Source organism: Lygodium microphyllum, chromosome 4 (assembly GCF_053477565.2).
Source record: "Lygodium microphyllum isolate KBCC chromosome 4, Lygodium_microphyllum_v1.1.10, whole genome shotgun sequence".
NCBI lineage: Eukaryota > Viridiplantae > Streptophyta > Polypodiopsida > Schizaeales > Lygodiaceae > Lygodium > Lygodium microphyllum.
The window spans coordinates 102,038,101-102,049,342 of record NC_141138.1 but is presented as its reverse complement, the minus strand read 5'-3'; the positions used below and the strand labels follow the sequence as shown (position 1 = coordinate 102,049,342).

General features: G+C 42.7%; 1 protein-coding gene across 3 annotated transcripts; it reads left to right on the top strand.

Annotated features, from left to right (window-relative positions):
- The first annotated feature begins 214 nt into the window (after positions 1-214).
- On the top strand, positions 215-9,813 carry LOC148037400 (uncharacterized). 3 transcript variants are annotated; one of them, XM_087676307.1, is made up of 13 exons: positions 222-906; positions 1,046-1,404; positions 1,576-1,649; positions 1,743-1,845; positions 2,536-2,616; positions 2,782-2,895; positions 3,049-3,630; positions 7,476-7,927; positions 8,109-8,208; positions 8,330-8,389; positions 8,473-8,565; positions 8,669-8,788; positions 8,864-9,813. In XM_087676307.1, the coding sequence occupies exons 3-13, from the start codon at positions 1,576-1,578 to the stop codon at positions 9,197-9,199; spliced, it is 2,115 nt and encodes a 704-aa protein (XP_087532433.1). In that variant the 5' UTR covers positions 222-906; positions 1,046-1,404; the 3' UTR covers positions 9,200-9,813. The 3 variants fall into 3 exon arrangements, with proteins under 3 accessions (XP_087532434.1, XP_087532433.1, XP_087532431.1); XM_087676305.1 differs by having other exon boundaries at positions 222-1,404; XM_087676308.1 differs by lacking the exon at positions 8,864-9,813 and having other exon boundaries at positions 215-1,404; positions 8,473-8,549.
- The last annotated feature ends 1,429 nt before the right edge of the window (positions 9,814-11,242 follow it).

The following is an 11,242-nucleotide window of genomic DNA, read 5'->3' as shown; positions in this document are numbered from 1 at the left end:
CGCCACCGCCACCACCATGTCGTCCTTCCTCATCCGCCTGCAGATGCTTTCCAAGCTTCCCCCTCCTACCTCATGCATCATGATGCACACACCAGACACCACATGACCTCTCCCTCCCTCCCTCCCTCCACCCCTCTCTCTCTCTCTCTCACCAGGTCAAACAGCGACCACAAAAGGCGCCTGAAAAGTGTGTAAACATGAAGCATCCTACTTACCCTACCCCCCCGCCCGTCGTGACCAGCTCGCTGCCTTTACAGGGTAGACCGAGGAGACATGCAAGCCAGAGAGGTTAAAGTGCGCTGGTAGAAAGGAGGGGAAAAAAAAAAGGAAAAGAGAGATGAAAAGCTGCTCGCATGGCAGGTGATGGTTGTGGGAGGAAACACAGAAAGAAAGAGGAAGTGTGGAGGGGCCATCCTTCCACCACCTTCTCTCCCCTTGTCCAAAAAAAAAAAAGAGACGAAAATTTGTTGTTTGCTCAACAAAATTTGCCTGATATTCTCAACAAACATCCCTACGCTAACGCCATGATCCGCGCCGTCCTATGAAACGCCTTCCGCACGGCGATGTTTATGCAGGTTGCAAAAGGAAGAAGAGAACATTCAACATTTCATTCTTTCTGTTTTGTCCTTCCAAAAGCCATAACCTTCGTTTAAGCTCCACAACCTTCGCCTCGTATTTCTCTCAAGCGCTTAGAAGAAAGGACGGCTGGTCGACCTGAAGAAAAGCGTTCGCTGCACCAGGAGTCCTCCGAAGGCAGCTGAAGCTGATAGCTTAGAACCTCAGTTATGGAGGTTTTGAGGAGATGAAAAGCATGGGACAGCAGGCGTGGCAATGGACTGACCTCTGTCGTGCTTCTTTCTCGACTCCTGTAGTCCAAGTCTCTTTTGAACAGCTTTACGTGCAGAGGTGTGCCCCATTTCCTCAACTAACGTCCACCATTGCCTTTACTTCTTCCATCATTACTCTAATTCCTTGCTTCAGAGAGACTTCTCTTTTTTTCCTTTTCTCTGCTTGCTGAAACACTCTCCTTTGGCCCTACGCCCAGAGGTCAACTGCAGTCGGGACATTAAGAACTTCACAGAAAACGTCAAAGCTCTGTTTCCTCTGCTTGCAAATCTGATCGACAGGCAAGCTAGGTAGTGTCTTACAGCAAGAAAATTTACAATCTCCGGCTAAAATACGTCTGTGGCTACTAGATAATTGGCATGTCGATCCTACATTGGGCTTCAGAAGGCTACATAGTTGATTGCAGAGCCTAATCGTCATCCTTGATTGTTCCATATATCATGGCATTCCTGCTAGGCCATTACATAGTGCAATGTGTCTACATGCCTTGGATTCTCGTCCAGTGATGCGGAGGGTTTATCCATCAGAAGCGCTTACGGTCCTTTCAAGCCTGAAGAGGTACTCAAGTTTACTGCTTGCTTTTCGTTTAATGGAGTTCAAGTTTGTGGAACGAAAGCCTGTGCCATCTTACGTTCATGGTAGCCATTTGGCACCTATTTCTGGCTAATTCTTACAGCTGGTCGAATGTTTTACGCTAATTACCCTAGAATGTGTATTCATGTCTTGCAGATGTTCTGTCAGACGGACGAAGCCTTTGGCAAATCTTCACAATCCACTGTTACTGTCCACGTACTGAGCAAAAGGTATTTGTATAATGGTGTGTTTACAGTCTGAATTACAAGATAATTTTTTACTGGAAGTGCCTTTAACCCTTTCCTTCAACCTTGTGTGTGCAGCTCTTCCCTAGATAAATCTCCTAGCAGACAGAAGCGGTTCAGTACTCACCCAAATATTCTCTTTGTGGAGAATTTCTTAGAGACTCATGCATGTGAACAGGAGGTAAGCATGATTAAAATTGCTTCTCAAGTTTGTCGGTATTCAATGTCGGGGAATCATGTTATTTCTTTAGGCTTGAACCTTGCACAGAGTTTCTGATAGACAGAGTCATAAGAGATCTATGGATTGTTTTGCAGCATTTTTCAGATTCACTGAACTTACAGTTTAGCCATATGGACCAGAGAGAGAGAGAGAGAGAGAGAGAGAGAGAGAGAGAGAGAGAGAGAGAGAGAGAGAGAGAGAGAGAGAGAGAGAGAGAGAGAGAGAGAGAGAGAGAGAGAGAGAGAGAGAGAGAGAGCAGTGGATGGTGTCTAATTCCCTCGGCCAACTAATCGATTGCGGAGAAAAAGGCCTTGTTACTATCCAAGGACCGGAGAGAACTTTCGACGGTTGACATAAGGCTTTTACAGTCGCAAGTCGCTAGGCCAAGTAGTGAAACGCGAGAGAGAGAGAGGGAAGGTTACTCGTGACTTGTGAGGGTAAAAAGCCAATAAACGAGTTTCTTGGCCAAATAATTCATTGCTGAATGGAAGGGCTTATTACTGTGCACTTGGGCCTGCTAATTGATGATGAACGAACTAATGTGTACGAATGGTATGAACGAACCAGTGAATGTACGTATAATGTATGAGAGAGAGAGAGAGAGAGAGAGAGAGAGAGAGAGAGAGAGAGATCTGTGAAATTTTGTGTCAGGAAATTTTAACTCGGGAACGTAGAACTTGTGAAACGAGAATTTCAACTTTGAAAGCCCAACGTCATCGGCTTGAGAAAGATGTAGGTGATATTCTTGTCAATTTGATCTTTGATGTGTTGAACCAAATGGATTGCTCATGGAAACCGGTATTAGTTACATTTCCTCATCATGCTGATAATTTTTTGTGGAATGCATGCGACCTATGTATGGAAAGGTGTATAAACACGCATTTGTTCATACGGCAGGTTATGAGGTTACAGAAACGGCTCCAGCAAGAGGTTGAGCTGCACTATGCCCTGGAAAGTGCTTTTGGACAAGCAGCAGGAATCTTCTCCAGCTCTCCTCATCTGCCTCTAGATGTATGTACTTATTCCTTCTCTTAGCTTTAACTGGAAATCATTCATATTGAAGAATACATTTGCTGTGGTCTTTTACGTGGATGTGTGTTTTTTGTGCTTTTCAAACAATTTATGCTGTGGCATGAAAAAAAACATGATATTCTTTCTCTATAGGCTCAATCATTACTTACAGACGTTGCAATGCTGGAACTGGCTGTTGTTAATCTGGAGGAGCGGATGACTGCCTTGAATATGCAATTATGCTATGAACAGAGGGAACGGCAAAAGGCAGAAAACAGACTCCTAACATTTTCTGCACATGATCAACAAGAGCGACAAAAGGTAGAAAGCAGGATGCCGATGCTTTCTATACAAGAGCATGATAAAGAAGTTCAAATAACAGATTTGTCCAGTTCTTATGTGCAACCAGTGGAGTTTTCAACAATGCCACCTTCTGTTTCTGAGGTCGGCTGTAACATGTCATCAACCGCCTTCTACTCTGCAGAACAGCCCTGCCATGCTAGCTCTGTGATTTACCAGCAAACTTCATCCCCCCAATGTTGTCATTTTGGTACACAGAGAAGCAGTTCTGATGGTTCTTGCACATCAAATCCTACAAGTACCAGCAAGCAGGCCATTGCTTATCACTGCTATGCTAATGCAGAAAATGGATTGCGATGCAGTTGCCTTGCTCCAAATGCAAACCGGGTTCCCAAAACCATACAGAAAGATGGAAGTCTCTTTTCCCCTGACAAGGTAACTGTGTTAGCTTGGCTTCTTGTCTAATGTTATTGTGGAATATAATGACGAACAATAATATATTCCATTGGAGCTGACTGTAGTATCTACTGTTGTATCCATTGTAGTCAGGACCTAGGGGGGAGTAAGAATGTGCTTAAAAGTTGGGAGGATTGACAGGTAGTGGTGGAGTGAATGTTGAGTAATTTCACAACGCAGCAATGTGGAGTTTAATTCATTTAATATTCAAACTATGCCTATCATTTACCTGCTTGAATGTTTTGAGCAAGGCTTAACATTTCAGCAAGTTTAGGTAAGTGGTGGTGGTGGCTGGCAATGGTGGCGGCAATGTGGTAGTGTTAGTGGTGATGAGGTGATGATGATGTTTGGGCAGAAGCCATAGTGACATGGGACACCATTTTCTAGCTTCCTCTCCCAATCCTGTCCTGTCCTGGGGGCCAGTACCATACCAGCCCTGTCCCCTGTTAGAGCCCATCTCATAGCGAGTCATGACAAGGTACAGTAATTCCTGTCCCCGTTTCCCAAAAACCTGTCCCATGTCACTATGGTGGAACCAGTGATGGTAGTAGTGGCGGACTAACATACAAAGCGGTAGATTGCTTAAAAATCTCATTTCCAAAACCTGCTTCTTGCACACACTCCTAGAATGATAGCTGGCTTGATGGGGTGCTTCTTGTAAAAAGGCTTAGTGTGAGGGATAGAGAAAGCAAAGGCTTTCTGATTATTGGGGTTAGTGAGAGAAGACAATGAAGCTTTCTTCGTTATTTGCTGTCTAATATTGAATATGAGAGTACGAGCTCGAGTTGTCAGCTAGAGGATTCGGTGCTGATGAGAGCTTTCTAGGAAAGAGAGAACACATACAGGAGCATGAGCTTTTACTGAGATGTTCAAATTTGAGGTAATGACTTTGTCCAAATGGACCATCATTACTCCTAGAACTTTGTAGCAAACTAAGCCTCTGCCATACTGGTTTGGCAAGCTTTTTAACATAGCAGTAGGAACATTTGGAGCAGCTTGGTGACGATCCAGATGGAGCCAGGAGTAACCTAAGGCCCTGAGCAGCCATCTTTTTAGTGCTAGACCAGCATCTTGTGATCCCTCTTGATTGGGTGGGTAATCTAGTGCATGTTTGCTCAGATCTGCAATTTACTGAAGCAGTGCTGCATTCACTGGGACTGTGTCTTAAAGAGCGACTCCCTAGTTTATAGAGTAAAATCAGAAGCACACATCTTTTTATTGCAAAGTGTTACAATTTTGCAAGGGTGAGGTGTACGGTTTGAATGTGACAAACGATTGTGAAATCAATACCACTAGGTCCTAGGAACTGATTGCTAAGTTTGCTAGGCAGAGAAGGCTCTGATCTCTAGAAAGTTAAGGGAACGGACACATCAATCTTACAAAATAAAGGAACCAAATGAGTGAATGTTAGAAAATAAAAGGACCAAATGATCAGTTTGGGATTTTACATCTATCCAGTTCTTGAGCCTAGATGAATGTATTCTCTACAATGGAAGAGTCAAAAACCTACTACTTGCATGGCTATTCACATATATGTCCTGAATTTTACTGGGGATAATGCTTCTGTTTTCTATGAAAAAGGTTTCCATGGCAGATGCTATAGACATGTAGCTTACTGACCTCCTTTCAGGGGTGGATGTTCAAAGCATCTAATGCATGGTTATTCACATACATGTCCTGAATTTTACTGAGGACAATGCTTCTATCTTCTATGGATAAGGTTTCTATGGCAGATGATATAGGCATGTAGGTTAATGACCTCCTTTCAGGGATGGATGTTCTCTTCCCGTGGTCTGCATTTGCTGATAGACTTGAAGTGGTATCATGTGGGTGTGAAATGATCAGCTTGTCCCTTTGGCATAACTACTTCTGTGCGGGTCAGGTTCAATGCCCAGTTTACAGCCAGGGGTTCGTGTTATTTTGTTTAGTCTTAACATGCAACAGTAAGGTGGACTCATCCACGAAGTTGTACTCAGTTTGACAACAATAGCCAAATACTCATTTATGGAAAGTGGAGGTGGGTGTTTTTTTTTCTTTCTTTTAGGTGGAGGGTGGGGGCGAGGGGCATGCATTAGTGTATTTGCAGCCTCATATATGTTATATTCCTTTCCCCTACCGGATTTAAACATTTCATCCAGTTTTGTTTTGCTATTCCAAGTTGTGAAGCTAGATCCATAATAGGAACAAGAGGGGAATACTGAAAGTGAAAAGCTGCACGACTCTTGGATGAATAAGTAGAGAAGCAAAGGGATAATCGATTAGAATTGTTCATGATTAATGGTTAGCTGTGGCATAACGTTAGCCTGATGCTTTAGAGAGCATGACCAAGAGTAAGCTAAGAAGTGTCACAGAGCAAGGTCTATGCTTGATTCTTTCCTAAGAACTGTCACAGAGCAAGATCTATGCTTGACGCTTCAGAGATCATCCCCAAGAGTAAGCTAAAAAGTGAGGAGAGAGAAGTCTTTGGCTAGATAATGATCAAGGCTTTTGTCGCTGAAGGTCAAAAATGTGGAGGCAACAACTTAGTGTAAAAACACATTAGGGGCCTTGATTAGTGAAATGGCTCATCTAAACATACAAGTTTATAACGTGAGGAATTTCGGCCAACGGGATCCTTAACTAATTATGATGTTTCTTGAATGTTAATTCTTGTTATGTGTGGTGAGAAGGTCGATTGGCTAGTAGTACAGACTATGAGATACACCTTGTCTAATTATTGCTCAAATATTCAGTGGTTTTAGCAAGAGGTGACATCACCACATAATCTAGCTTGTTGGATGACAGGTTCATGTTGCTTAAGCAGAATTTTGAGCTGATCATTTTACTTAGTGAGAAGGGCCTCACAATAACCCAAGCCAATCGATGTGTTTTTGTATGGCTTGCTTTGTTAAGTGAGACTTGCCAATAAAACGATGAACATGTGGCAAATAGGTACTTCTCTCATTTGTTAGACGAGAACAAGATGTCGGAGATTCCTAACATGTATAAGAATTTGGTGGAGATTGGACAGGTGGTTTGCATGTACCCACTAAATATCACTCTCTTTCACACTGGAATTGGCTAATTGCCCTTGGTGGATGGACTTTCCTGAGGGGTAATTCTTAGCGTGAGAGAGATTTTATTCAGCGTACGATCTCCGTCGTTACTGTGTGTGTGGAGAGAGAGAGAGAGAGAGAGAGAGAGAGAGAGATATGGTCTATCTATCAATTTATTAAAAGCAGGTAAATCCCACAGTTGCTTCTGTCAGGAGAGTATTAGCTAATAATGACAGTAGAAAACTTCAAAAATGCCAAATAATGTGAGAAGCAAGCCTATGAAAGTCAATGGACGATCTTCATTGGGATTCTTGTAAGTTGTAAGGTTCGCACTAGTCTAGGCAGCAAGATTTCGGCTAAAAGATCTAAAAATTTGCTGCGAACTGGACTATGTCCAAGATGAGGTAGAAAAATCGTGTGCCGTAATTTGATGATGTATTTGCGTGTCCTCTTGACCCACTCCTGAGACTCTGAATGCCATGCAAATTCTGTTAATTCCATCTTGGGCTCTGGAGGCGTTTGGATCTTTCTTGCTTTTAAATGTGTTGTTAAAAAGCTTCATAGAAGTGGCAGAGTTGCCGTTTGATCCAGAACTGGTAAACTGATGTAATTAATACAATAGTTTCACCCAATAAAAGTGTGCGCGGGTGCGGTCTGTGCACTTGTCTGTGACTTGTGTGCGTATGTGAGCGTGCTTGCGCCAGGTGTGAGTCCGCGCACGAATATGAGAGAGAGAGAGAGAGAGAGAGAGAGAGAGAGAGAGAGCGCTTATTGCTGCTTCATCCAAAGGTGAAAGCGAGAAACTTGGCACTTGCAAATTCATCCGAAGAGACAAAAGGGAGATCCAGGAATGAGGACATTCGAAATTCTTGGCAACACCCCAATGTATTATCAGAGGAAATGGTGAAGTGTATGATCAGCATTTACCAACATTTGGCAGATCCTGTAGATTCCCTTTCATCCGCCAAAAGGATTCCTTCCCCGACGTCGCCGTATGGAAACATCATGTCCTCATCTATATCCTCTGTGTCAGAATCATCCTTCTTGTCCCTTACAAGAAGTCCCCCGGTGGATTTACAAAGCAAGGAACTAGGAGATGAACTTTGTTTCGATCCTTACAAAACTCCAGAAAAGCTCCCCTGGGCAGATATCGGTAGTTATTGTACAGCTATAGAGGTCTCAGAGATGTGCGTTGGTAAAGAACAACTCGAATACGCTGCTGAAGCACTTCGAAAGTTCAGGTAAGCCTTCCAAATAGTGATTTAACCTCCTTTCGTAAGCTGGAAAAGCACCCTGAAATCTTGCGGTTTGTTGCTAAATGCAATTGCCACCAAGTTGGTGACATACGTATTCAAGATATATTGTTGTTTGGAGCTGTATCGTTCGGTGTTACAGTTGACATAGATATTGAACTTTATGCAGGTCTCTAGTTGAGCAGCTGTCTCGGGTGGATCCAAGTACTATGAAACATGAGGAGAAATTAGCCTTCTGGATAAATGTGTATAATGCTCTTATGATGCATGTGAGTTTTTTTCCTCTTTTGGTCTGAAGGAGTTAAATCAAGAATCTCTGGGCAACAATGCTTGTCTTCCCTGGAAGATCCAGTCTACATATTAATGCTCACAAACTTCTTCTGTTGGCAGGCCTACCTGGCTTATGGGGTGCCCAAAAATGACTTCAAATTTTTTTCCCTTATGCAGAAGGTCTGTGTTTAATTATGCATGGAAACATAATTTTAAAGTTACTTCCATCAAAGAGGGTTTAGCTAGTTTCTTTTCTAATACAGGCAGCCTACACCGTTGGAGGGCACTCATTCAATGCAGTTGTCATTGAACATCTTCTACTAAAAGGAAAAGCACAATGGTACAGGCCTCAAATTGTGAGTTGATATAACACGTCTTAAGTACTCCATGGATATGGCAAAGCAAATTACCATTGTTTTTGTAACGTACATAAATGCAGTAGAGGGTGGTTTTCTGCAGGCGTTAATGTTGTCACATCAGAAACTGAAGCTGAGAGAAGAGGTCAGCACATTCGCTATTGACCGCGTGGAGCCCCTTGTCACGTTTAGTCTTAGCTTTGGAGCGACCTCTTCCCCTGCTGTGAGTGAATTCTAGCACGGTGTTGTGGATGAAAATACTACTGTTATGGAGATGATGACTTGTTTTGCTTCGCAGGTGCACGTCTACACTGCGGGAAATGTTCAGGATGAGTTACAGGCTGCATTTCAGGATTATGTCCGTGCCTCTGTCGGTATCAGTGTCAAGGGAAAGCTGCTTGTGCCAAAGTTGCTATATGATTTTGGGAGGGACATGATGGAAGAAAGTGAGATTCCTGAGTGGATATGCCAACTCTTGCCATGTAAACAATCCAATTTAATACGGAACTGTTTAAAGCATCGACAGCATAGATTTCTTAACTCCAAACAGTTTGCTGTTATACCATTCGATTTTCGTTTCCGCTACCTCTTCCTGTTGGGACAAAGCCACAGTGTATCTAACAAGTCACCCTGAGATCTTCAAGTGCAGTGGCCATATCTTTAAACCGAAAGTGAGCAATCTGACATCCGCGCACGTATAAAAACACTGCCATCCAGGATACTATAAATGATAGCAGACAAGTTCCTAAACCAGCCTAATGACCTTCTTGAGGATGTTCAAGGTCCGTATCCCAACATTAACCTCCTCAGAGGAGGGTCCAGCATCGTTATCATGCACAGGCAAAAGGCAAGATACTTATCGCCAGGCAGATAGTTAAAGGGACTCAGCAAGCTATGCGAGTTTATCAGGGAACTTCGCAGAGGTGATTGTCTCTTGGAGGTCTCCAGAAAGTCATCTGACGCCCTTTGTCACGTACAGAGAGAGAGCCTTGCAGTGAATATGTCATTCAAGAAAGAAAGAATCAAGGTATACAGTAGATTTCCTGAGATGACCCATGTACAGTTTAAAATTTTTTTAAACCTACATGTCACAGTATACATTTGTAATTTATAGTGGAGCTGTTATTGCATTCTATAGTCCAAGCTTTCGTAATGGACTAGTGTATCTTGTAAATGATTGCGTGTTGAGCGCAAGTCCCTCATAACAAAGATTTGCGTTTGTCTCGGTGAGTACCCAGTCCTGTCATCTCTGCACTAGCAGTTCTTCAGAAGTTTTGGACAACTGTTAATTTATTTCGTCCGCTCCCGAGTCCGAACTTTGTGCTATTATCACGGAGTCGCATATTCACCTAGTACCTTGTCGAGCAATAGAACATAGAAGAATATATGCTCATAGCCGTTCGAACGCTCTATTGGTTAATCACATGGCTAAAGCATATGAAACTTGATTCAGATTTAGATTCATCATCTAACTTGTGAAAGTGGCCTAATCTTTTCATGTCAATTGCCTAGAAAAGAAACATGTATTGACTTCAAGGGACCGGTCTCAGAACTCAATCAAATCTTTGGTAACAAGTTTTTTGGTACTAATAAAAACATGCCATCGAGTAGTTATCAGATTTTTGCGAGGTGGTTATGACATCTAGCAAAGTTCCAATAAGATTTGCATCAGCTGTCATATACAGTCTTCATAACAGATGCTAAATGTGATCCTCAATGTTACGTCAATTACCATCATAGACATGCCAGAATCTCCATTCAGTCCCGTGAAGGTCCTTGGCTGAGAACGATCCTGTGGCAAGAAAACCAGGAGAAAGGCAGCCGCTAAAAATCAGCATCAAAGATGGAAATTCCTCATAATTTCACTCATAATTCAACAGTTTTGGCACATAGAATCAGATAAAAATGGATTGTAGCAGACTATGAAATAGACATTCAGCTGCCTACACCAAAAAGAATCGCGTACAGATGCAGGAAGGCATTTCATTTGTGGTGCTCGCCTGGCACTAGGAAATCCCATGACTGCTTGCATCTGACACCATCAAGGTTTTACGAAACATGTGAAAAGCTTTGGAGGAGTTACCGGATCAACATCCAACAGCCATCTCACGATGCTACTGCTCAAGACCAACAAATTGCACACCCACCAAACCATTGAAACAATAGGCAATTTATGCAGGAGAAAAAAGATGCAATACAGCTAAACAAGCGATTCCAGTATCTCGGGCTGAGGAACTAATGTAAACTGAGCATGCACTTCATCAGCCTCTCTATTAGCCCGATGATGACGAACTAATATTTGTTGTTAAGTCACTACCATGTGCCATAAAAAACAATGACAACACGACAACTTATCTGGCAGATTGGAAATTGCATAAATCAGGCGGTTACATGCACTGTCGAGTCCACAATATGGCATGAGATTTATGAAGGAAATTTTGTAAATGGGCATTTGTTGTTCAACCCTTGGTTTCATGGATGCAGCTACCTGTAATCATATCAAAGTGGGGATGTCATCTTATCTAGCATGCAAGCATTTGAGTGAGCTAGCACCGACTTACACGAAGTGCTATTGTGGCAAGTATACAACTTGACCTCGCTTGCATGGTAGCAAAACAATTGGGCCAGCACAAGCATGCCACAACTCAACATATATAAGCTGATTGTTGACGTCTGT

Bases quoted from the DNA above. Each gene is read 5' to 3' on its own strand.
- LOC148037400 (XM_087676307.1), top strand. From the start codon at position 1,576: ATGTTCTGTCAGACGGACGAAGCCTTTGGCAAATCTTCACAATCCACT. The intron at 1,846-2,535 runs GTAAGCATGATT...ATTTTGTGTCAG, and splicing joins CTCATGCATGTGAACAGGAG to GAAATTTTAACTCGGGAACG. The intron at 8,566-8,668 runs GTGAGTTGATAT...GGTTTTCTGCAG, and splicing joins AATGGTACAGGCCTCAAATT to GCGTTAATGTTGTCACATCA.